Genomic DNA, 27,017 nt, shown 5'->3' with positions numbered 1-27,017 from the left:
TCAGACACTTGCGGATCGAATGTAACACTTTGTGAGAAACGTGTTTATTGGGGATTTTTAAAAATAAATAAGGCTATCTCAAGAGTCTGGTAGGGTATATGTTCTATTACCAAAGAACCCAAAAAGCAAGTTGAAAAGGTAACAAGTCCTATATGTAAAATTCTGTCGCTGTTTTCTATTTCCTAATGAGCTTGGTTGTTAAACCAAGGCTTTCCCATAAATTCCACATTTATGAATCCTATATTTAAAGTAATTTTGAAACCAAAATGTATCCAGATAATGGATCCATCTCAACATTCTTCCCTCATCTCAATGGGCTCCCCTTGTGACCCAGAAATAAGAGAATAAAGCTTGATTTTCACAGTTACACCATCACCATAGTAACAGAAATTGTGAAAGCTAATTTGGAGATATTACCTTTTCAATTTGAGTTTTTGATTCAGTTTTAAACATTTTTAAAATTCTTAAAAGCATATGAGTTATATCATAGTTGTATGCATTATGTACATATATGCAAGTCAGAGAGTTTCATAGTGTTATGCAAAAATGTGACTGTAGACTCTATTTTTAAATCATATTTCATTTTTAATCTTATTTTGTCCTATTTCTGCATATGGTATAAGAGTTTGCAAATGAAGTAAGGGCTATTACCCTACTTTGTTCTGCTCACATTTGGTGGTGTGTCATGTTAGCTTTAGTGCCAGTGTGGCTGAGTGTGAAATCTCACTGTAGATTTTTCATTTCTCAGAATGTGTCTGTGACCCGAGGCTCCCAATGTGGATAGTCACCAGCACTCTGGGTCTTCATTTATTCTGTAGGAACCAGGTATTGTTTAAACCAAACCCTGTCTTCTGGAAGAAAGGCCAAGAAAGTGATATGGAAAAATAAGAGTATGTGGTTGCTGAGATTTTTCTCGTCCCCTGTTTGCAGAACCCAATTTCGTGTCCTCCTATGACATCGGGAACTTCACCTACTTCTTCTTCCGAGAAAATGCTGTGGAGCATGACTGCGGGAAGACAGTGTTCTCCAGGGCTGCTCGGGTCTGCAAGAACGACATTGGGGGACGCTTCCTCCTGGAGGACACCTGGACCACCTTCATGAAGGCGCGTCTGAACTGCTCCCGGCCCGGGGAGGTCCCCTTCTACTACCACGAGCTGCAGAGCACGTTCTTCCTGCCCGAGCTGGACCTGATCTACGGCATCTTCACCACCAACGTGTATGTGGCCTGAAATAACGTCTTTCTCTTCTCTTTCCCTCACTTCCCATAGGCCTTGTTGTTCTTTGACCTCTGAAGGTTTTAAGTTGCCTTAAAGGAAATCTTTCTTATGTCACTGAGCTTACAGTCAAGAAATAGCAAAAAAAGAGAATATTTCACTATGAATGAAGTAATAGGCAACATATGTGCTTTCTGATACTGACATTAGGACAATCAAATTAATCTAAAAACGTTTAATTTGCTTTCAGGTAACTATAATAACAAATTATTCTGCTATAAATCACTACTTTCTGATTTTTGAGGGTGTTCCACACACTTTCTGAACTGCTGGTGCATGTAGATGTATGTTTACCTGTGTCCAAGTCATGCATTTGTGCATAATGAAAGCAGTGTCTTCTGGAAAGTCTGATAGTCAAGATAACATAATTCTTGCTTGCTTTTATACCCGTGAGATGCACATTGTCATTTCCTCGTGGCTATCCTTTGAACAGTTGATCAGAAATCATTTTTTTTTTTTCTCATTTAAAGATACTCTTAAGATCAGAGGGGTAGTATCTGGGCTGGCTGAAGCCTGAGAAGCTTCCAGGGCTGTCATTCACTCTCTCTATTAGCTAGTCACACATAATCCCGCAGTCATGTGCTCTCCTTAGCCGGTGTGCTGGGCATGGACTCAAGAGCACTGTCCCCTCCCCAGGAAATAGCAGTGCAGACCCTGAGCTATATATAGTCCCTTTCAGATTGGCAGAGGTCACCACCATTTCGGGTCTTTACCTTGGAATCTCTAATCTGGAGACCTAGCAATTATGACACAAGCCAAACATTTGTGTTTAAGGCAGAGGATCTGAAACTGTCTATGTGCAAAGTGCTGATACTTGTGCTGGGTGACAGTGCCCCTAGGGATTGCCCTGGCTTCAGCACTGAGGACTGCTGGGAATCCGGGATGATGCTTGATCCCGGGTGGTCTGGACAGGCGCTTGCCCTATGATGCTGCTCTGCTCCTCCTTACGTGTGTGTGTGTGTGTGTGTGTGTGTGTGTGTGTGTGTGTGTTTTAATCTCTTTGGCATCAAGCCTGCCCATGAATCTCATTTCCACAGTCACTTACTTTTCCTGCCACTTACTTCCTTGTTAGCTGTCAGCTTGCTCTTTCCAGTGCCTAGAGTTAATGTTCACTGGATAGGGACACTCTGGGGTCTGCTTGCTGAGGGGACATTAGAAACACAGGCAGCATGTCACCATGCCCACCGCCTTCCTCTGTAGCTCTCCTTCTTCTTATAAATCTGCCTTTCTTCACCCCAGGGGTTATATTCCTTCCTTGACAAGTTTCAATTTTTGGTTTCTGAAGCTGACTCACTTTCCAAAACCTTCTTTAAGAAATAGTGCAGCCTGCCCAAGATAAATGTGCAGCTGTTCAGCTGAGGTCAGTTTTATACACCATGGGAGCTTGGCTTGTGTGGCTGCTCGGTCTCCTGCTTGGGACAAAAAGAACAACGAAAACCGTATCTCAAAAGTTATGTAACTATCCAGTCTGAGCTCTTCTGAGATGCTGGATAGCCCATTCTAAGAGTCTTGTTAAGTATTTCAAACTATCACCAATGGTTTGATTGTGTAGTCCATCCGTAACCCTCAGAAGCTTCCAGCACACAGCTTCTATGCCGGGAATGTGTGGCCAGCTCTGCTGTTTCTCTGCTGAGTGCAGATAATCACTGAGTTTTCAGAGCAGATGGCTGACCTGTCCACCTCTCCTCCGAGGTACACAGCAATGGCGGCCTGGGTAAAGAAAATGTGGAATGCTTATTCAGCCATAAAGGATGAATTGCAGGCATTTGTAGGAAAATGGATGGGGCTTGAGACAATAATATTAGTAAAATAAGTGGGATAGAAAAAGATAAACATTGCATAGATTCTTTTATATAAGAAACACAAAACATAAATAAACTAAAGCATAAGATAAAGGATAGCTTGTAGGAAAGGTGAGGTAGACTTTTTGGAGATGGGGAAGAGGATCTGTGGGAGAGGAGAAGGCATTAGAAATAATCAAGATTATCATCTATCTGTCAGTCAATCAATTGATCAATCTAAATTCCCCAAAGTGAAAATAATCATGTATCAAAAGCACACACCAATAAAGAAGTTAAGTTTTCCCCACTCCCAGTGAGGTGTGCTTGGCCTGCAACCACTAGGACATCCAGGGGAGCTGATGGCTGACCCCAACACCCAAATCAGCCCTGCCCAGAGCTGGCGAATGGAGCTATCAGAAATGTGGCTCTCACAGCCAGAGGCTAGGGCCTTGTCACCAGGCAGCAGCACAAGATCCAGGGCATGAGCTGAACTCTCCGTGGACAGTGGCCAGGGCCCAGTCCCTCTGGGCTGCTGCTTACCCATCAGGAACGCCAGGCTCTTCTTGGAATCTGAGAACTGGAAGAGAGATTAGTGTCTCTCAGCGCTGTCAGCAGGAGCACCCCCTCCTCAGGCTTGTCACGAGCGTGGCCCGAGGCCAGCTCCCGGGTGGGACCCAGCCTGTGCCTGGCCATTCTTGATCCAGCATAGTTGACTTCCTGTCCTTCCAAAGAGCAGTCACCTGTTGAGACTCTCTTTCTTCTTTGCTGCTGAGCTTGGACTTACCACGTTCTTGTGCTCTAAGGCTAATGAGGAGTCAGAGTAGAAACATGAACACTCTGATGTGTAGCATCTTCTCTGCGTACTGCCCAGCACTAGGTGCCAGGAGCACACAGCCTCCATCCTGAACTTACTCCTGGTGCAGGGCTCCCCACGGAAACCACTCGTATCATCTGTGCACTTTGCTGGAGATTTTCAATAGTCTGCTTCTCACCTCTCGCAAAGCATGAAGCACATGGTCTTAGGAGCTCTCTTTGGGAGGCAGGTGCTGCTCCCCAAACTGGGTCCAGAGACTCGTCCTCACGGAGCCCATGTCATTTCTGAATCTGTGAGGGTCTCTTACCTTATGGGGGCTACGTGGCCTGGAATTATGGAAGCCCCTGGGACAATGTCTGGTACTTATTGACTACCCAACAAACACAGTGAGCTATTACAGCCCCAGAGCCTCGTGGTTTTCCTTCGGTGTGAGAAAAACAGTCAATATGAGGAGACATTTATTGTCTCAGAGCATTAATATGGAAAATACATTTATATTCTATTTCCCCCATTTTCCCTTTAGAACCACAGCTGAAGTTAAAATGCAAAATTAACCCAAAATATTTCGCTGTTTCCTTGCTTAGTCGAAGGGTTCTGACCTTCCAGAGCTTCATTCACAGCTTCGACTGCAAAGCTTGAATTCTAAATAAAGGCTTCAAGATTTCCTGTCAGTATTTTGATCCCCTCAAATTTAAAATCTTTAAAAGAAAAAAAAAAAAAACACGAAGGGTGCAACAGGCATTCTTTGCAAAATATTCTAAGTTGGTTATTTTTTGAAGGATGATGATGTAACATAAATATCTGGAGATTTATCACTTCCAGCTGAGTAACCAGATTTGGGTGCAGAGTGGGCTATGTAAGAGGGGTCAGACGAGGGCTCTGTCCATTGGGGACGAAGTCCTTTTCCCAGAATCTAAGAGGCGTCCCTTGCTGTCCTCCATTGTCTGGGTGAACCATTCCCCCAGGAGCATTGCGAGGGTCCTGATTGCCACCCACACTTGTTTGTTTCACTACCTAAATGTTTATCTCTGTATAGAGAATTCACAGGTGAGCCCATGCTCCATTCCTGTGTCACCCCCATGGGATGTGACAGGCCGCAGTCTCCAGGTGTCTAGGAGCTGCGCCTGAGTCCCCCTGCTGCCCTGGCACTGGTGGCTGGTTGGCCCTGCTGGGCTCTCTGATCATTTACCTTCTCTTCTTCTCTTCCCGCTCTCCAGGAACAGCATCGCCGCCTCGGCTGTGTGTATCTTCAACCTGAGCGCCATCTCGCAGGCCTTCAACGGGCCCTTCAAGTTCCAGGAGAACTCCCGCTCGGCCTGGCTGCCTTATCCCAACCCCAACCCCAACTTCCAGGCAAGTTCAGGGGGGTGGCACCCATGCAAAGCGCAGAAGCCTGGGTAGCTGTGCTGGGTGCATGCTCAGAGCAGCCACGCTCTCCCTGTCCCTCGGGGACAGTGCTGTGCTCGGCTTGGCCTGTGTCAATAGACAGGACAGAGCTTTTTGTCAACCCTGGCGCCTGGACCACAAAAGGCCCTTTTGTGGGTTGCAACGCCTGACGCCAAGCTGAAAAAGGCCAGCCTTCTGCAGTGGATTAGGAATCCACGCTCAATTAGGACTAATGATGTTGACTGGGTGTCCCCAGACCTCTGGTCCCTAATGAATGACTCTGTAATGAACAGGGCCCAGGCCACAGAGTAGTGGAGAGGCACAAACAGGATTAGAGCTCTAATTGGCAAATAGGCAAGATCCCCGGTGGGGGCTGGAATGGGGTCGGAACAACCAGGGGAAAAGCAGCAGAGCCGAAGGTCACTCTTCTTCCGTCACAAAATTCCTGGATGGCCACACCATCCAGGCTTTTGTAAGTTACCCAACCTCCCAATGTTCAGAATTAGCTGAAACTCAAGGAGAAGAAGCGATTTCCAGCCTTTGGTCAGTCAGCAGATGGATTAGTCTGCTTGGGCTGCTGTGACAAATTAGCATAGATCATAAGGTTATAAAAAGAAAGACCTGTTGATTTTCTCACAGTTCTGGAGGTTCAAAGCTTCAGATCAAGCTGAAAGCAGGGTCGCTTTCTGGCAAGGCTGGTCTTGCTGGCTCGCAGATGACCAGCTTCCTATTGTGTCCTTTGGTGGAGGCAGAGATGTCTCTCCTGCCTCGTCCTCTTTTCTAAGCTCACCAGGCCCACTGAGTCACAGCACCACCTTGCCATCTCATTGAACACTAGTTACTGTCTTGGAGGCTCTGTCTCCACATCTAGTCAGGCTGAGGCACAGGCTCCCCTGTGTGTCAGCTGTCCCAGGACTGTCATCATTTGGGGCATACAGTTTTGCACTCCCAAGATCCAAACGCTGTGCTGGATGTCTCACGCGTGTCCTTTCACACGCCGGCTGCAGCACCGTGATGAGGAAGACTACATTACCTACAGGGAGTGGCACTGAGCCACAGGCAGAGATGTGGCCAGGATCACAGCAGATGAATGGTCCAACTGGTATCCCATGTCCTGCCCTCAGATCCCAGCCTATTCCAACCATCACCGCTAAGGGTGGGGTCCTTCAAACTCTGGCTGGTCTGTCATCCAAAGCCTAAAACCTTTAGTTTTTGAGTAAACCAGAAGGCTAAAAGTTTTTAATCACTTAACATTGTACTTGGAGTTTAAAAAGCACTGTTTGATTATAATCATTTTCAGCTTTTGGTTTCTTCTTATCATTACATTTTGCAAACATATGGGATTGAGAAGATGACTAATTTACATGTCGTCTGTCCCACTGCTTTCTGGGGATAAGTTATCAATCACTTTATAGTCTCATCAAGAAAATGTAGAAGGTGAAATACAAAAGCATAGGAATATTTTAGGGATAAATTTAGGAAATATCAATCAGTGTGTGTTATTTACTGCATACTTGATATAGGTGACTAGAAGCGACCACCTGGTTGGTGTCTTCCCATGGCATATACTTGTGTACATACATGTTAGGTATTAAACATATATGGAGGAGAAAATAAATCATTACTTTTAGGAAAGTCCTTTTGAAAAATTTGAAGGTCGAAAAACTACAAAAATGCTAATTATATTTATAGTGTACATTCATTATATAGTATTTCTATTGCAAAAGTCTTCACCATGAAAGAGTGACTTAACAGACTATAATTCTTTCCCCCCCAGGCACAGAGTAATTTTTATCCCGTGCACTTGGATACATTCATAGCACACAGCAAATCCTCTCATTTCTTAAGTCTCTGGTTTTACAACGCCAGTGTCACACTGAAGGGCTAGCTCACACTGCTGAGACGGGAGCAGGTGTACACTGCATAATGGATGAAACATCCCGAAAAGAAAGAGCTGTGCTTAGCTCACCTTACCTCCTTCAGCTGGTTAAAGTCCCAAATTCGCAGTGAACTAAAGTTACAGACTATGATGATTCTTTGTGCAAATTCTAGTACAGACCTGTGTTTTCTTTTTATTGACCATGTTTGATTGTTGCACCAGCCTGACATTTATGAACTTTCAAGGCTGGCATAGAGCAGAAATTTACTTTGTGCTATGGATCCTCCAGGGGCAGATCTGAAAGCCTGATGTTTGCAGTAACCAACAGTGAGAAATGTTAGATGCTTTTGTTCTTATCTTTCCTGCTGATACTGAAGTTTTACACAGCATTCATGTAGCAAAGATGGCTCATTATTTAGCAAACAGATTCAGAAAGCAGAAGGGTTAATAGAAAGTACATAATATTGCAGAGTTTAACAGAGAAGCTTTGACTGAAAGCAGTAACAACCAGAGCTAGGTGTTACTTCATCAGTCATGATTCAGAAGATGCCTCCCCCCCCAAAGCGGCAGCTCCAGTCTTCCAAGCTGATGCCTGAAAGTGGCCAGTTAAACCTGTGCAGGCAGAGCCTGGCTGCACCCTTAGCGGCCCTGGCTACCCAGCTGGTGTCAGTAGCCAGATGCTCCCAAGGGAGCTGGAGATGGTGCACTGTTAAGACCAGGTGGGGTGACTGTGTGCTTGGCCACCCAGCGCTGCTGTGCAGGCACAAGGCTGGATGTTCCTTTGTCTTTTAATCAAGTTAGTAGGCAAAATTTGATTGTTCATTGCGTTCTTTCAGAGTGTACAGAATTACCAACCTCCTTCCTTGTGGCGGCCACGGTGGGCCGCACACCACATGAGGGCAAGCATCGCACTTACGACGCTCCTGGGTTTTAGTTGGGTTTTTTGTTAGTTAGTTTGTTTGCTTTTAGCAGCGTGCATAGAGAACAATGTCTGTATGTAAACCTCACCCAGTTTGATGACAGCTAGCTGCCACCTCTCCCCAGTGGTCTCATCAGTCTGGGGGAAGGGACACCACAAAAACAAGGACAGCTTCAGAACCACAGCTCCTTTGCATGAGGACCACACCCAGGGGAGCTATTTGTCATTTGTTAAAACAGCTGCTGGCAGGCAGGTGTTCCGGGTGTTATTATTAAGTACTGCAGTGATATGAAATCTTCCGGAGCAGCCTTTCCCCATCTCACAAATGGAGCTGCTTATGTGGTATTCGCAGTTGATTCTCTGTCGCTTTATTTATTTGCTCATTTTCCTCTGGTCACCACAGCTCCATGGACCATGGATCACTGTGCTGCTTCAGGATGCAAGCACTTATTATTTGCCACTGGCCGAATGGCTTCCAGGTGCCAAACACACTGTCCTGTTGGGCACGTATTGGACTTTAAACATGCTTTCCCCTGAGGATCTCGGTTGCTCTCACATCAGCCCTGGGGTGCACAGTCAGGATTTTCCTGGTTGCTTGAGAGATGAGACTTTTGCTGATCCATATGGCAGGAGTTGGGAAGCACCGGAAGCTATGGAGCCCATGGTTTATAGCCCTGAGCCCTCACCTGACCCCCGGAGTCCCTACATGCGGTGCCCAAGTCCCCGTCCAAGAAGATGATACTAAATTGAGCATTGAACTAAGTGAATGGAATCCATTTAGCTTTAAGTTTCTCCAATTCTGCAATTGGCCTATTGGCTTATGGCTTATAGGACATTTTATCAAATGCTACAAAAATATCATCTACCTCAAAAAAGCAATTTCCACCATACACTGTTGTGCCTCTAACCTCTAATAAAACCCGGTATTAGAAATGACATGTTCTAAATGGTATTTGTGGGTGGCATGGGTCCCCAATTCATTTCTATCAAACTTACTTAGGTGAAGTTCTGCTGAGGACCAGGCACTGTTTGCATCAGGATTTAACATTTAGAGAAGAGCTGAGAAACCTTGCTGATTCCTGATTCTGTGCGTGGTTCCAGCAATGTGCTGCTTCCTTTTGTACACCTATTTTTACCTTGTTCTCGCCAGAAACCATCATAGTAACACCTGCTAGCCTTCTGCCCACATGGTTCAGAATTTAATTATCAAAAATTTCCAGCATGATGTTTTCCCTGCCTGTCTCAAATTTAGTTTCATAATTCCTTTATCTGCAGGCTGTGTCTTCCTTCCTTCTCTTTTGTTTTTCCTTTCTTCCTTTTCATCCTTTTCTCCTTTCTCCCCTCTTTGCTTTCTTTATCTACCCATCTCCATTTCCTATTGCAGATTCACTGTATCATCTCTCAGATTCCAAGACTATAAAATTTCCTTTATCATGGAACACAAGTATTAAATGAGCGAGCATAATATAGCATTTTTATAGTATTGTGAATCATGTCATATTGTTTACAGATTAAAACATAATTCTCATGCCAAGGGATCTGTTATGGTTAGGTCTAGAATGCCCTCCAGGCTCTCCTGCCTCAGAGGCTGGAGTTCTGGAAAGTGATTGAATCATGGTGTGCCATACAGTCAGTGGGTTCCCGAGCTCAGTAGCTCAGTGTACTGTCAGGAGAGAGGGTGGCTTGAAGGAAGGACCCCGCGGTGGGACCTGGAAGCACATATCTGTCCTCCTTCCTCTCACTGCTTCCTGGCCGCTGTGCTGCGAGCCACTCTCCTACACTGGGCCCCTCTGCCATGCTGCCCTGCCTTGAAGCCAGCTGACCAGGGACTAACCCGTGAAACAAAAGTTTAAATTGTGTGTGTTGTGTGCTAATGATGGAAATGTGGCTGACATGCAATCCACATTTGCTGGTACCCACCGCTTTCATGGGAAAACCAGTAAACCTATAGCATTTTCCACGTGGCTGTACGATTCAGTGGACAGATACAGTGGTACGTGCACCCATACCGTGATAGGGAGTTTCCACACATCTGCTGCTCAAACCGTAATCAGCCCTGACTTTCATTTTGTATTTGGAAACTTTTGATAGTTCACTCATGGTGGAGCTGAGATATTCCCCAAACAGGACGATTTCACATCTGTCATGGGAAGGATGCTAAGGACGAGGATTTCCAGGGAGGTGAAGAACCAAACCTTCCCACAGCATCAGCTGTGCACTGGAGCTTGTTCATTTTCCAAGTGGCCCTCCAGCTAGGGGGCCACGGGAGATGAGAGTGGCAGTGGCCACTTCCCATAATACACTTGTCTTCCCTTGCAGTGCGGCACCGTGGACCAGGGCCTGTACGTGAACCTGACCGAGCGGAACCTGCAGGACGCCCAGAAGTTCATCCTGATGCATGAGGTGGTGCAGCCGGTCACCACGGCGCCCGCCTTCCTGGAGGACAACAGCCGCTTCTCCCACGTGGTGGTGGACGTGGTGCAGGGCAGAGACATGCTGGTCCACATCATGTACCTGGCCACAGGTAGGGCCTCTGCCTCCTCCCAGCGTGTGCTGCCAACTTCTCCGTTTGTGTTGAAACGCTAACCGTGGCTTTCTGTCTTGAGCTTTGGGCCTGACTCCAACCAGCCGGCAAAACCCGCCGTGCTTTCTTCTTGTCATTTTCAGAAATCTTCATTCAGTTTTTGTGAAGCGTTAGTCACGATTTCAATTGGAAAAGAATGCCTCCTTTCTTGACTGTTGCACTTCTGCTATTCATAAAATAAGTCTTTTCTTAATAAGACTAACTTGTTTTGCATAGTTGAAGACAGTGGAACACAGCGTCAGAGGGGATTGCCTGGTGAGATACTCTTGGATCGCAGGGTGTTTTGAAAAAAGTGCTCATAGCAAACTATTCACATAATGGCATATGAAAGCATTCAAATAATACATCCTGGGGTGTAAGTAACAGTATTTCACAAGCATTGTGAGCCGCAGTGCTTATCAAATTCTGAATAACTACCAGACCCCTTGAGATGGCCAAGCAGTAGCGTGTGCAAGATGTGCTACATCTTGGGGGCGTACACAGCCAGCTCAGGGTTCAGTCTATCCACAGGCCTGTGCTCTGCTCTACCTCCCATGCCCAGGCAGCCAGCCTCACAGCGGGACCTGTTCCCCCTCGCTCTTCTGTACAACTGGCAGTTTCTGAAACACACAGTGACCTTTCATGCAGTCGTGAATCACCTATCTTTCCTTGATAACTCTGCTCAAGTTCTACTGATATAGTAATCAGTTGGTATATGTTTATTCATAGAGCCACTAAGATTTATTTAACTTTTACCATGTGTTGAGTCCATTGGAAGCATCGTGTACAGTGCTGGACAGCCTGGTACCGGCCTGCTCTCCTGAGCTGGTACTCCAAGGGGGCAGGGAGGTGACAAGCCAGCCAGGAAGTAGAATGCATTAGCAGTAAAGCGGTGGCTGTACCGCAGGGGTGAGGCAGTGCTGAGGAGGGTGCGGTGTTTGGCTGCTCAGGTCTGCTGTGGCCAGCAGACAGCCCTTCGGCTGAGTGCTGCCTGAGGAAGAGGAGCCAGCCTTGCATCTGTGAGAGACACAGCAAAGGCTGCCAGTTCAGAGTCTGGCCAGCCCTGGACAGTGCTACCGAGTGCCAAGGGAGATGAGGACAGATGTGATCACTGGGTAGGCAGATGGAGGCCACAGTTGTCCCTTACATCCCACCTGTAGGAGGGGCAGGGAGGAGGGGAGGAGCATCGGAGAGACTGAGATGCAGCAGCAGCTGGGAACCGCTCTTCGCAGAGGCCACACAATGAAAAGAGCAGACTGACCAGGTACTAGAGGGGTCGGGGGTCAAGAAGGGACATTGCTTGTTACCAGTGCGCTGTCCTGCTAACCAGGCTACGTTACAGACAGGGCTGGTGACTCTTTTCTGTCATTTTCACCCTTAATATCTCACGGGCTGTCTGAGATGCATCAGGTTCAGAGAATGAATGAGCTGGACCATTGCCATTTGTAGGTTCATCATACACGTCCAGGTTAATGCCACACAGAATTGGGGGGAGCTGCAGTCCTCGTCAGTCACCCAGATGGAGAGCTGAGGTGATGGCCAGGCCTGGCTGGGTCAGCAGAGCAGCCTGAGGCCCTGCTTCAGGCTTTTAAAACACCACTGAAGTTCCATCTCACTTCAGAAATAATGGCTACTATCAAGGAATCAACCAATAACAAATGATGGAAGGGCTGCTAGGAGAAAGGAACCCTTCTCCACTGTTGTTTGGGCTGTGTACGCCCCCAAGATGTAGCACACCTTGCACACGCTACTGCTTGGCCATCTCAAGGGGTCTGGTAGTTATTCAGAATTTGATAAGCACTGCGGCTCACAATGCTTGTGAAATACTGTTACTTACACCCCAGGATGTATTATTTGAGCACCCTCCCTGCCTAGGGCCGGGGAGGGTGGTGTTTGCTTCTCTCATGCCCAGGGTGACCCACTGTGAGCTCTGGGAATCTCTAGTGAAGCTGTCCTGCTCTGACTTCGATAAGTTCCTTCGTCACTTCCCACTGCTGCTAACTGAATACCACTGAGCAGGTGGCTTCAGTGACAGACACTGAGTCTTTGCTGTTGTGGTGGCTGAGGTCCCCGGTGAGAGCTGCTGAAGGCCTTGTATGGGCTCTGAGGCGTTGCTGACCTGCATCTTCACAGGGGCGCGCAGGAGTTTAGTCTTGAGCCTTCTCCTCTTCCTCTCCTCCTCCTCCTCCTCCTCCTTCTTTTCCTACTCCTCCTCCTCTTCCTTCTCGTGTTCTTTTAAGGAGGAAAAAAACAATAAAAACGATGATACAGAATTTCATATTAAGATAAAAGAAAGTTAACAATGGTTAACAAGTTGTGTATTGTTATCTTCAAAGTAGCTGCTCAGATCACAAGATGCAGGCATGCAAAACTGATCAATCAATATAAACACAAACCATTCCTTTCAATGAATTAAAAGAAATGAGTAGTATTTTAGCTATTGTATATATATATATATTTTTTTTTCTTTTGTTTTCCCTTCCTTCTTTTCTTCTTTCCCCCATTCCAGTTGTTCTTTTCTTATGAACAGTCTCTTCACCTTTCACAATATCTATTGTAGGTTTTGGATCTTACTTTCTCGTTCAGTTTCTTATGCTAGGAAGACAATATGATGTTCACACTTGTAAGTCTGATTTATTTCATTACGAGTATGGTCTCTAGTTGCATCCCTTTACCTCTAAAAGCCTTATCTTTCTTTGTAGCTGAGTGGTACTCCAATGTATAAAGATACCACATCTTTTTTATTCATTCCATGGTTAATGGACATTTAGGTTGTTTTAAAGATCTGGCTATTACAAATTGTGCTGCTATAAACATGGGCACACATATATCACTGTGGTACGATGTTTTCAGTTCTTCTGGGAAGATAACCAGAAAGGGAATAGCTGGGTTAAATAGGAGCTCCAATCCTAGCGCTTTTAAAAGAATCTCCACACTGATTTCCACAGTGGTTGCACCAGTTTGCACTCCCAACAACAGTGGAGAAGGGTTCCTTTCTCCTAGCAGCCCTTCTATCATTTGTTATTGATTGATTCCTTGATAGTAGCCATTATTTCTGAAGTGAGATGGAACTTCAGTGGTGTTTTAATTTGCATTTATTGAGTGACCAATGATGTTGAACATTTTTTCATGTGTTTATTTGCCATTTGTATTTCCTCATCTGAGAAGTGTGTATTCATCTCAGCTGCCCATTTTTGGATTCAGTCTTTGAATTTTGGGGGCCTACTTTTTCCCATTCTTTCTGTATTCTAAATGAAAGTTCTTTGTGTGAGGGACAGTTGACTAAAATTTTTTCCTAATCGTTGTGTTTTCTTTTATCGCTGTTGGTCATTTCCTTTGATGTGCAAAAACTTTGAAAATGGCCATATTTCCAAAAGTGTTATTCAGATGTAACATAGTCCCAATGAAAATATTGACTTCCCTCACAGATCTAAAGAAAACATATTTAAGATTCATTCAGAAACAGAAGAGACCCAGAATAGCAAAGGCAATCCAGGACAACAAAGGCAAGGCAGGGGGCATCACAATCCCTGACTTGAAATTATAGTATAAAGCTGCTGTGATAAAATCAGCATGGTACTGGCAATAAAACAAATCGAAGGATCTGTGGAACAGATTTGAAGATACAGAGACAACTCCACACAAACTCAGACACCTAATATCTTTGACAAAGGACCCAAACATGTCCACTGGAAGAAAGATAGCCTATTTAATAAATAGTGATGTAAAAAATGACTCTCTGCATGCCAAAGACTAAAACTAGACCTATGTCTAGCACCATGCACTAAATGGATCAAAGATCTAAATATTAAAACAGAAACACTGGATCTCCTGGAAGGTGAAGTATGTATAAACCTCAAAGACATAGGGCCAGGAAGAAAGTTGATGAACAAAACCCAAAATGCATGGGAAGTGCTTCAAAGAATCAACATCTAGAATTTCATTTAATTGAAAAAATTTTTGAGTCTCTTCTTGTAAAAGCACTGGTTGTGTTATGAAAGCTTTCAACCTCATGACCCTGTGTATTGGTCAGGGTTTTACTAGAGAGAACAGATATAACCCAGAATATACAGAAACAACAAGATTGGCTTATGATAGTCAGTCACAGAGTCCGATGAGGAAGCATGCAGAGGGTGTCTGTGCTCTGGAGGCCGAAGCATTCAATCCAAGATCTGGAGTTCACGCTAGTGTCTTGTGCAAGTCCACACCAGCAGGCTGATGGGTCCGTGACAGAAGGCCGAAGGCTCTGTGATGAAAAGCTGAAGAGTCTACGCTGGGAAGCTGAAGAGTCTGTACTGGAAGCCAGGAGGCGAGGTCCAAACCAAAGGCGAAGACTGGAGCTTCTCTCAAGAATGGCGTAGATTTGTCCTTCCTTCTCTCCTTTTATACCTCGAGGTGATAACTCACCCTAGGGTGAGTCTTCTTCTACATCCTTGGGTGTAGAATTGCTAAACCCATTTAGTTAGCTTCTAACTGTCTCAAGTTGACACAATCAATCAACCACTAGACCCTGTCACCTGCAAAGGGCGCCACTTCCTCATACTGATGGAGGGGAACAAAACTCCAAATCTACTGTATGTCCCATACGAATTCGTGTTCTCTAAAATCCAAGGGTGAATTTTATGAGCAATAGAAGTTAAGAGCAAAATATATTTATTGAGAGATAAAAGCTTCTGTGTGAGAGAGAGAGAGACAGGAGTCCTGAGTGAATCTTAGCACAGACTGTCTTTTCCTAGTTACTTTTATAGAGCAAAACCACAAAGTGAGGTGGGTCTAAGGTGGAGAAAACATGCAAACTCGCAGGATGGGCATGTGGTGGGAGAGAACTATGGTCAACCAGTAAGATAAATTGCTCAGACAAAATTGACTAAATTGGCGACAAATGAGGAGCCAGTCAAGTATCAAGTGGGCATACATAGGGAGCAGTGACTCTTCCTGCAGGAGGTTGGGATGGTGACCCAATAGAAAACTATTTAGAATATCAGTCCTTAGTGTGTGAGTATACTTGTTTTATCTTTCGTCTTGAGGCCTGGCCCACAGCAGAGATGCCTGTCTCCCCTATATCTGCAAGGTATCTTATCTTCTGCACTGGCTCCTTCCAGGGCCCCACCCTGTCTGACTGCCTAGACTCTTTCTAACTTGGTTGCCTGGAGGAAGATTATGTAGAACTGTTTTTGCAGAATCCCTCTCTCACCAGTGAGTTTGTGAAAGTCAGAGGGAGGAGCGGTCTGAAGTGAGTGAGCTGTTCCTTCCTGCAGGAAATAAAAATGGAAACAGAGTCCTGAGGAGAGTCCCACTCTAGATTACAGGGACTTAGCAGGGACTCAGATTGCAGAGGAAGCTCTTGCACAAGCTAGATTTCCATGCTGCAGGATGCATCTTTAGCAAGATTGACAATTTTAGCTTTAGAAGCACAATTACGTTACCCACTTCATGGTTCCACTGTCTTCTGGATGTTTTCATTTAATCTTTACATCATCGCTTAATGTGTTTTGAAGGAAATATCTTCCTTTCCAAATTCAATGCAGAATAAAAGTTAGTTTTAATAGACATTATTTTGGTAATCTTACACATTTGCCATTTTTTAATGTTCAGTGAATTGAAATGGAAAAACAGAATATGAGAAAGATTATCCAAAATGCAGATCTTTTTTAATTAAAAACCAGCAAAGAGTTAGATGGCTTATAACAAGGATGACAGATTTTAACATTCTGGGTTCATAGAACCAATGTTTATATGTCCTTTTATTTATATTTTATTCCACTGGGGTCACTTTGAGGAAAGCTGGGAGGTTCATGTCTTAGATAGGAGACCTGGCATCGAGGTTTCAGCCTGGAGTCCTCAAGGGATGATGTCCCTTGCTGTCCCCTCCCAGGGATTGACACCTGTGCAGCTGAGAGAGCACAAGGGCTGCACAAATCGCCAGTGAGCAGCAAGCCAGGTGCTTCCTAAGTGACCAGGAGAGCAGGTTGGAGATCCGGGCATGGCGATGAGCATATGGTCTCCCACGTCACTTTTGGTTAAGTAAATGCAGATGGGATAACACCTGTAACAGCCATTGGAGAGGTTAGTTTATTTTATTAGTCAACAGTATTGAAGGTTAACATAAGAAGCCTAATGGTGGTCCATCCCTAGAAAAATAGATAGAATACAGTACTTCACAGAAGAAGCCAAAGTACTTCTGCCACAAATTCACTGACAGAGACAGAGAGAGAAGGAGACAGAGAGAGAGAGACAGAGGGAGATCATGAATAAAATAAGTACTCAAAGTTGAAATGACAAAAGATGTACGATGAGATGAAAAGGAAGTTCACAGAGATAAATGAATACGTAGAAGATCAGACCTTGCAAAGGTGATCATTCAGTTAGAAGCTTCACGAGCACAGAAGCAATGCTAAAGGTTAACAGAATAAGAGTTTGTAATGGTCGAAGTGACAAATGTACTAGCACAAATTATTCTAGATATGAAGGCAACAAAATTAAGGCAACCTCAGAATAGTTGGTAGCTTTGAACCAGAGACCCTTACAAAGGGAAGTGACAAACTATGCCTCCAAAAATAATTACGGAAAATATCCCAGAAATGAAGTGTCCACAGATGTCATTGCATCCCATCTTTCAGCAATATTATGTTATAATAAGTGCACATCAGCTGTAGCCATGCAGAATTTTCAAATTCCAGACATAAAGAAGGAATTCTGTGAACATTTTGGGGGAAAATACCTACGAGTGGAGAAAGTCTAGTGGTCTTACAATTTTCTGCAGGTGTCTAGCCCATGGTCACAAAGTTCTAGGAACAGCAAATGTCATTCAAGAATGCTCCACTCACCCAGCGATAAATAAATAAAACAAGAAGACATCCTCCAACATGAAAATCTGAAGCCGATAGAGTACCATGCATCTTTTTAACAAAAATTGAGTAAAGCTAATTAGTGGTTAAATTGAGCCTAGCAAATTCAGAGAAGAATTTAAAAGGGGAGGGGGGAGGATGCAGAGCCACATGGAATACCAGATTCCAAGTAAATCAATGTATTTTTAAAGCAGAGGAAAATTAAGCATGACCTCGAGTTTTATTGTAGGCCACATTTTCCTTCAAATATAAAGGTAAATAGAAAATTCCACTGTTACAGTGCTAGCGATTCTTACTTTGTAAACAGAAAACCTTGCCTGCTAGCAGAAGAAGACCATTAGGACAAAACCTCAGGATAAAAGAAGTCACATAAGGCGGTGGGAGGTGAGCTGAGAGTTTGTTTTAATGTCCAGTGAGGAGGAGTGTTGGTACTGTGTTAGGAGATGAGGAGGAATCGTGTTAGGAGGAGATACTGAACAAGAGCTTGATGCGTGATGAACTTCCCATGTGCAGAAGCACAGAGAAGGGCAGCTCATGGCACATGTCCTGGGGGCCTCCTCCATCTCTGGACTTTGCTCTATCCCAGATCCTCAGCCATTTGTGCTGCCTTAGTTGTCACCTGGGCAGGACCATGAGTCTCCTCTGCTAAACAGCTATTTCCAGGGAGCTCTGTCCCCTCCTGTTATGTCTGGGCTTGACTGAGAGACTGCACTACTGAGTGTGGGATCTGGTTTCCCAGGCAGGTGCTAAAGAGCTGAGACATGGAATTGTAGGGGACAGAATAACTTCCAGCAAGATGAGTTTCTGCCTGTGAGAGGCGGACCCAGGAAAGAACCAACTGGCACCCCGCTTCTCCCTTCCTTCCAGTGGATGCTGCAGACATGCTCTGCATGTATCTGAGCTTCTTAGGTACCGCTTTGTGGCTTGTCCTAGAGGAGCAGCTCCAGGCTGAGAAATCACATTGCATTCTCCCCCACTCCTTCCTGCCCGGCCTCAGCCTGCACCTGCAGCAGTACCTGGGCTCTCCACCCTTGCTTCATGCTGTTTTTAAAGCAGGCACCCTGGGGGATCCGGCAGTGGCTGGAATTCACTCAGCTTTGTAGGAAGGCACTGCTCCACATAAGGAGAGGACAGATCCCTTATGTTAACAAGCTTGGATTTTGTTCCAGGCATCCTCCTCCTCCTCCTCCTCATCATCATCATCATCATCATCATCATCATCAGAATGTTGAAAGAGCACATAACATGAAATATTACATTTTTCTAAGGATTACTGGCTGTAACTCCTGGAGAATGAATTAGGGTAACAGCAAGTTACCCTAGAATAGGTAAATAGGTAAAATAGAATAAAACTCAGGTTATATTTTTCTTTGTTCTCTCACTCGTGTTTTATGTCAGTATTAGCAGATCATATAAAACGGAATAGACATGCTGATGGTATTGGCCTGAATTGAATAACGACAACTAACGTGTTTTCAATGTGATTTCAGTCATCAGTGGCATCCAGGAAGCTGGGCCTGGCAGGCTGGGTCGGCAGACAGGCAGTGGTGCCATGATGATGACTCCCAGGAAGGTCAAAGCTAGCGCCGGGAGAGCCCAGAGTCCTCTTCTTGCTTGCAAACTGAAGATGCATGCACTGCATAGTATCTGTCTAGTAATAGTTTCAAGGCTGAAAGAGCAATGGAAAATCATGCAAAGTCTTTTTGGGGTGTAATAAAGGAAGTGCCCATCAGCTGGAGGACTGCTCTACATTAGACCCCAGCATGTTTTGGAGGTATTTAGGCGTATTTTTGGAGATAAGAGAAATAGGTACAACCCAGAAAGACTCCAGGGATTGTTGGTTTCGTCAATCGATATTTGCCCAAAAGGTTTTTCCTAGAAGGGAGCAAGCAGAGTGTTTGTGTGAGCATCCAAACAGACAGGAAGGGCTCTTTGTATTCAAGAGACTTACACTAAAGTCTAGAGGGAGAGGCCAGTCACAAAGCACACAGTGGCGATAATTATTAGGAAGGGAGAATAAAGCAGGAAGAGAGAGCAGGGCGGTGAGGGTTCAGTATTTGAGCTGTGTGTGTGTCTGTGTGTGGGTATGTGTGTAAGAGGCAGGCAGGACCATTACACATGGAAGTCATGGGAACCAGGAGGCGGTGGAGGTCAGACTGAGGAAACCTGGGGGGTAGAGGTCAGTCTGCATGAACAACCCCTTGCCCCGGGGGACTCAGCAGCCTGGCAGCGACAGGGAACAGAATGGGGTTGTGCTTGAGGGTAGAGTAGGTCTCTACCCTCTACCCAGTCTGTGGGGATCCCGTATGAGATAAGGAGAGATGCTCGCAGACGAAGGCCAGGTGGTGGCACAGGCAGCGGCCAGGGGAGCGGGTCCAAGCCACAGAACGCCAGCCCGGGATGGCCACAGGTGCAGCTAGGATGAGACACGAAAGGACGTTCCCCAGAGCTTCGGGAATGTGGCTCTGTGGACACCCTCGTCTCAGCCTTGCAGCAGCCCAACTGTGGGAGCACGAACCCCTGCTGCAGCCCCATGAAGTGATACTTTTTTTAAATAGCAGTTCAAGGGCATTTATGGACATGTGCTGACGTTTCTGCTTTGTATCTGGCCTTGCAGCGACAGTTAAAGAGGACCCTGGCTTTCTTCTGGCCCCAGCACTGCTTGGTACCCTGAACTCAATGAACAAAATTAGTTCTTTAGTATTAGTGCATGTCAGGCCCCATGATTGTGAAAAGACTTCTGTTGAAACAGTGTAGTGTGTGTGCCAACCTCTTAAAATGATATACAAACGGCTAAATGGTTTTTTTTTTAAATTAAGCGTAGGAATGTTAGTTCTCGTGTATTAATGTGTTTTTGCTTTAAAAACTTGTTTTCTGAATAATGTTCATAGCTTAAGCCTAGTTTCCTAACCAAAAAATAACATGAAATTAAAAGCTATGAATTAGTAGTTCTATGCAGAATGGGATTGCCGTCACCTGCCCCCTTGGAGTAGTGACTTTGCTGTTTCCTCCCCCGTTGTGAGTCCCCGTCTGTCTGCTTCCCTTCCTCTCCCTCTCTTTCCTCCTTTCCTTCTCTCTCTTTGCCTTTCTTCTTTAGGTCAGACACACAGAAGACAGGCATTCTCCCTCTTTCATGCTTCACATGGTCAATACTGATGGAAACTTGTGCCAGATAATAAAGATCACAATCTTTGAACAACAATAACAGCAACAAAATGCAGAGTGTTTGTTTCTCCTTCCCTCTTTTCATACAGATTCCGCCTGAAACTAATTTGTTACCCACCTAACTCCTTTAGGCGTAATGACCGTGGGTAGAGCTTTGGCACAGTGGATTTCTGCTCCCAGACATGCTGTCTTCTAGCTAATGTGATATTCTGGTTAGCGTGTTACTGTTTTGTGCAAGATGATAATGTCACAGCTCTAAGGTGGTTTCATCCAGTGCCCCAGGTTTTCTCATTTTGCTAAGTCTAAATCTGTAGTTCTGTGGAGGATCATTAAAACCCCTAGATGGGAAACTTCTACACCAGGTCAAAGGTAGAGCCCAGGGACTGAAGTCCATAGTGTAGTCATGGGCTTAAGAAATCTGAGCAGGTGTTTGTGTTTTGGATAACTCGGTGATGGAGAGACCCAAATGACTATTAACTTGGTGAGGAATTTGCAAGTGCTATTAGGAAAATATTCCTCAGGTTGCTCTTGAGAAGCCAGTGAGAGGGGATAAAGACCTCCCACTAATCATCTCCGTCTTCATCCAGACCGTGTCTTGGGGGAGCCAATCCTAAGGTTACTGCCAGCGCTTGTTAGCTCTACCTTTCCCTGCAAAATGCTGGTATGGAAGGAGATTTTACACACTTTGTTTCCACTTTGGGGGTAACTGGTCAGATCTAGTTGTGAAAACTCAGTATAACTGAAAGTATTTCCTGTTTTCAATAGAGATTCTTCTCAATTTTTTTAAACAATAATTCAACCCAGGAGATTTTACCAGTGTTTAAACTTGAATAAAGTTTCTGGGCACTTTGTTTTCTTTTCCCTTCTTTCCCGTAATGAGCATTTTTCAACTCAGTTGTTAGAAGAAATGTATTTAATAGAATAAATGTCTCACCATGAGATAGTTTGTGCTTTTGAATGAAGTCACCTGCAAGTTTCAGTTTAACTTGATTTACTCTTATGTAAATTTAAATTTCATATGGATACCCGAGGTGGAACTAAAATTATATTGATTATTATTTAAAAACTAAGTGCTTAGAAACTGAACACAGCCCATCTCCTGGCTGATAACTTTAGATTTGTGGCCCACTGGAGGCCTGATCCATTGTTCTTCTGCTCCGTAATTCTAAGAGCATACTTTGGCTGGGTATCAAAACAATCTGTTGTTACCTATGGGCCACCTAACTGAAGGCTCAAGTCTGATTCCAGAAGAAATCCCAGTGCCCAGGATGCCCAGAGACAGCAAACTGAAGATGAGTCTCAGTGGACCTTTAGGACCCTTTCTCCATAGAAACGCTGTTGGAACTCACTGTGACTGTTATGGTTTATATCTGGATGCCCTCTCATAGCTGGCTGGATCTAGGATGTGGATCTAGGTGTTTGATACTGGTATTAAGGTTGTGGTACTAAATCAGTCCACTTATGGGAATTGTTACACTTCTGGATGTAACTTAATGGATTTCCTAAAGACAGAAACCTCGCTGTGGGTGTGGCTGACACCAACCAAAGAGTTTGCAGCCTGGATGGGGTAAAAGGGAAGGAAGCTCATTTGTCGTTGCTTGCTGTTGCCTGCTTGCTCTGCAATGGACTGTTTCTCCCCCACCATGCTCCTCTCCTGAGCCAGCCTTGGAACCAGCTAACGACGAACTAAAATCTTCACACACTGTGAGCCGAAATAAGTCTTTCTTTCTTTAACTTTGAGTATCAGGTATTTTGTCTCAGCAATAAGAAAATAAGTAAGACAGTGACTTAGAGCAAAGACAGATCTGTCAGTTGTTAATAATGGCACAGGCAAAGAACTAATATCAGGAAATATATCATACGAGCAGTACAAGCACAGTTCCCCCTGAGTGAGGCCCCGCAGATGCTCAGGTGAGGATGTCGGGAGCACAGCCCACCCAGTAGGATCCTCAGGTGAGCTTGGTCAGTTTTCACTGTTTTCCACAGTGCCATCTGTGATTAGAGGAGCACTGTAAATGAATCATCTTAGCTTTATGTTTCCTAGTTCTAGGCCTTCCTTGACTATAAACTGACCCGGAACTCAGTTCTGTAGGTAATGAGCTTTCAGAGTGACATTAACAGCCTATAACTGTCCAGATTTTCCAGATTCTCTATGGCCATGTGCTTGCTTGAACAGGGAGGGTTTAAAGCCTGCTCCTCAAGAGGATCGTTCCCAATCTCTGCTGCTCTGGCTACTCCGGGTTTACTTAGGTGATTATTTTTTGTTGCTGCTGGAACCTTCCCACACAGTGGGAAGGAAGGTCTTTATTGCTCTCCTCATGTCCTCATTCTGTTTAATTTGGAATGGGTTCTTTTGGTGGTGAGAAGTTCTTTGGAGACTCCAAGTAACACAGTTAATGCAACGGTCTGCATTTCTGCTGAGCCTTCACTAGGTGTCTTGTCTCCCCCTTTCCCATCTCCTGAAGGACAGTCTGGCTGTCTGCTGGACGGTCAGTCTCTTAGATGTCCAGCCATACAGACACCAGCTCCACAATATCCCCCAAGTGTGCATTTCCGCTTCCAGAGCTTGAAGTTAACTGTAAAATGCTTTCCTTGGGGACAGATGACTACTACTGCAATTATTAGGGCTGTGATCATATTTGAATAAAGGAATAGTCCCCTGGTCTAGGCTACATAAGTCATTGTGCTGTTTGACAAAGGACTTGAGGTAAGAGACACTGTTGTCCAGACTTCCATGAACAAATGTCTACAATGAAAAAGAAAAGAACAAGGGGAAAATTAACGTCTAATTCCATCAGTAGCTAAACTGGAGTGAACACATGGAATTCCTGCGTACTGGCATTAAAAACCTAGCAGCCACTGCCGTCTCTGTTTGCACCCCTCCAGCTTTCTCCATCTCTCGTCCACTCCTGTCTGTGTCTTGTGGCCAAGGTGTGTTTGCTCAGTGGAGTCATGAGCAGGGGCTGTTGGGAGAACCCCTCACTGAAACGGTGGTGAGGTGATTGTCTTTCCTCCAGGACATGCTGCCTCTGATTCATCAGTATTTTCCAGGATCACTGAAGGCAATTAGGAACCCCCCTCCCCAAAAGAGCTGATCCACTATTAGATTTCATGTGAAGCTGTGTGAACATTCCTGATCCAGAGAAGGTCCGGTCATTCCTTTGTGAGAAGAAGGTACAGCAGTTTAGAACTGCACCATATTTTTGCCTGCTAGTAGACGTTCAAGGAGCTCACAAAATTACTATCAACTCGTCTGCCAGTTTCTACACTGTTAAATCAGATTGCAAAATTCTTCATGACACCAGAAAATCTGGAATAATTTGATTGGGTTACGATGTGTTAACAAATTGAATCTTCACTCAAAAAAACCAAAACAAAACGCTCATTCTCTTTTCATAACACTGCAGTGTTTTCAGCCCTCACACCTTGAAAGGGCAGCTGCCTGCACTGTAACTCTTTCTGCAGTGATTTAGGGTGCTTTGTAGGCCGCGGTACCAGCGGTCTCCAGAGGAGTAAAGTTTCTGAGACTCTATTCTTTGGTGCAAAGTGGAACCCCATCTAATCATAGCAACTGAACTATCTGTGGGATGTTGCGTGCCTTAGTCTGAAATGTCTCCTGTTTCAATTTTAAGCACGTCCACCTTCCCTTGGTGACTTGTATGTGGTCCCTGATGGCAGTGACAGCCAACCATTCCTAGGCACATCTAGGCATTGGACTTCATGTCATTAATCTGCAGAGAACAGTGGTGCCCTTGAGAGATTAGGGAAGGGAACACATGGAGGAATGTCACTAAGACAGGCAGTGTGTATAGGCTTCCTCCAGAAGTTGTTATCCAGCACAGCGGGTGGAAGAACAAACACTCCGTCGCTTTTTTTTCAAATAAACCTTAGCTGAAGGGGTGAGGGGAAAAAGAACCTTTGAAAAGGAACAGGGAGATAGTGACAGACCTGGGGAAAAGAAGGCCTCCAAGTTGTGTCACTGCTTCATTCCTCACCAGGGCCCCATCAGAAGAAAGAGGCTCTCCCTACAATGTCTGCCATGCTGTGATTTCGGGGAGCAATTTGGTGGCATTGTAGGCATTGACAGCACCCAGCTCTGACACCAACCTGTGTTAGGTATGTGGAAAGAGGTCAGTCATTTACAGAGACATTGGCATCAGAATTCTAGCAACATATTTGTTCCAAAAAGCAACAGAATCCTAGAGTGAGGTACAAAGCTGTCCGATTATTTACTGTTTGATGGCATTTTTATCCTTCTGTCTTTTGTGAAATATCCAGATGGCCAAAATTATGTTTTTTACTTGTATTTCTTTATGGTTTTTAAACAGAATTGTATTTTCTAAAAGATACTGTGGTGGTTCTTACTAAAAAGTCTTTGGAGTTTCCTTATTATGGAAGGAACGATATTTGAGGCTATGTCTCTAGAGAAAAATGTTGTTCTCCTCTGATCCACTTGGATTTACTCATCCAATAAATGAGAATTTCCTTGGAGTACCTGACATAACTTTTACTAAGAGTCAAGTCAGCCTACACCTAACCAACCTCGTAGCTATGGCCTGCATGATTATGTGCATTGCACATTTTTATTGCAAAATCTAATCTCCCATTGGAAGGAATTTAGAGATGGAGCATTTGGAAAGTGACAGATGACACGAGGCATACTCCTCATGAAAGGAGCCAGTGCCCTTACAACAGAAACCACCGAGGAATCCCCAGAATTGTGCCACCTAAAAGGAACTGGCCCTACGGGCATCTCATCCGCCTACACCTTCATCTTTAACTTCCCGGTTTACAAACTGAGAAAGAAACGTTTCTTATAAACCACCTACCGGCAGTTTTGTTATAGCAGCTTTCATGGGCTGAAGACACCCCTCAAGTAGGCAACACCTGAAATTATTATTGTGATCAGCTATTCTTGTAGATTAAAGAAAAATATTTGAAGAACAAACATTATCTTTCCCTGTTTTGTGTTACGTGACCTTTGCAAGTGCTAAGTAAGTTCTGAATGGATGGATGGGTGGAAAGGGGTGAGCCCCCGTCTGTGCGTCCATCCGTCCACCTTCCAAGCTGCACCACCAGTGCCACGGTCATTTTATTAATTAAACCCACATACAGAGTCAGGAGCAGAAATTGCTTGATTTCATTTTGGTACATAAGAGGATTATTACAAATCAGCTAAGTTTCTGAGCGAGCAAATGACAGTCACTCCTCTTTCCATTTCAAAGGACTAGAAATCTTAACTGTGCCTGAAATTATTGAACTCGTTCAGTACTAAAATACTGCTCAGAAGGGAGTTCTTGTTGCCTGTTTTTATTCTAACTCCTGCACTTCAGCAGAGAGAAATGAAACTGGCTAAATACATAATGGTTTTATATGAGGAGTTAAAATTGAGTTAGGAGAAAGGAAAAGGAAATTTGTTCAAGAAAAATGTCTTCTAATAACAAACAAATATATGTTAAACATTGAGAGCATGAGAGGTACAGTATTGAGAATTGACTGCAGTTAAAGTCCCTGAAAGTGATGTTTGTTTAAGCCCAAGAGAAGCGGGTTTTAAACACCAGGACCATTGACAGGTTTCTATCAACCTTCATTTTCTTAAATTTATGATGGTGATGAAAAAGCCAATAATGATCTGAATACCCAAAGATATTTATGGGATTTTAGAAAGGACATTTTTAGCTTTAGTATTGAAAGTGATCGTCTTAATTATTAGGATATGGGCTTGATTTAGATTCTCAGTCATAGGAACGTTTAATTGGTCTTAAAAGTCTGACATTGCCCTTAGGAAGAGGAGACTGACTTATGAGAAGATAGTTTCCATGAACGGCGCCTCCATTGGTCCTTAGTGAACTAAATCACTAAAAGAAGGCCTTTGTGATAGGTGAACTCCCAAGTGTTCGTCCTTGTGAAATCCTGTTGGCTATACACTGTTGGCATTTTTACTGTCCCAGGCAGCGTGGATTTCTGTCTGCAAAGATTGCATAAAACTGGGTTGTGCTTTGCAGAATTGCAGACCAATGGCGATGCCTGTAGGCACCCACCATCTGCTCCTTAACTTTCCCTGCTGAGGCCCCTTAAATGCACATCCAAGGCCTGCGGAGCCCTTCCTGGCCTTGGACACAGAGGCTCCCAGGTGCATCAGTGCCCAGGCTCCCTGATGGCTGGCCTTTGTCCTGAGTGGGCTCTGTTCTTCATCCCTGTCTGACATCTCCTTCTGGCGGCACGGTAAGTTCTTTGCTCTGCATCTGAGCCTTGCCTTACGTCCTTGGATGTGTGCCCGCCTCGTCTCCTCTGTCCTTGCTGGGTACCTTCTCCTTTGACTTCATGTCTTTGTACCAATCTCTCAGTTGCTGCTCCTCTGTTTCCTGCGGGCTCACTGGACCCCTAA

General features: G+C 44.7%; 1 protein-coding gene and 1 long non-coding RNA gene across 4 annotated transcripts in view; one reads left to right on the top strand and one right to left on the bottom strand.

The window, feature by feature from the left end:
* Positions 1-27,017, top strand: part of Sema5a (semaphorin 5A) — a 455,270-nt gene that overhangs the window by 315,028 nt on the left and 113,225 nt on the right. For all 3 annotated transcript variants that reach the window (XM_003466703.5, XM_063257960.1, XM_063257961.1), the window contains 3 exons: positions 931-1,216; positions 5,087-5,222; positions 10,373-10,577. In XM_003466703.5, the coding sequence (XP_003466751.1) occupies positions 931-1,216; positions 5,087-5,222; positions 10,373-10,577 (627 nt within the window). The remainder of the gene's footprint in view (positions 1-930; positions 1,217-5,086; positions 5,223-10,372; positions 10,578-27,017) is intronic.
* On the bottom strand, positions 29-5,194 carry LOC134478052 (uncharacterized). The gene is made up of 2 exons (XR_010050394.1): positions 5,059-5,194; positions 29-2,984 (listed from the first exon to the last, which is right to left on the bottom strand). It is a non-coding gene; the product is annotated as an uncharacterized LOC134478052 (long non-coding RNA).

This window comes from Cavia porcellus, unplaced genomic scaffold (assembly GCF_034190915.1).
Source record: "Cavia porcellus strain 051 isolate PalLab524CR breed Dunkin Hartley unplaced genomic scaffold, mCavPor4.1 scaffold_11, whole genome shotgun sequence".
In the NCBI taxonomy this organism is placed as follows: domain Eukaryota; kingdom Metazoa; phylum Chordata; class Mammalia; order Rodentia; family Caviidae; genus Cavia; species Cavia porcellus.
This window is presented reverse-complemented; position numbering and strand designations above follow the sequence as displayed.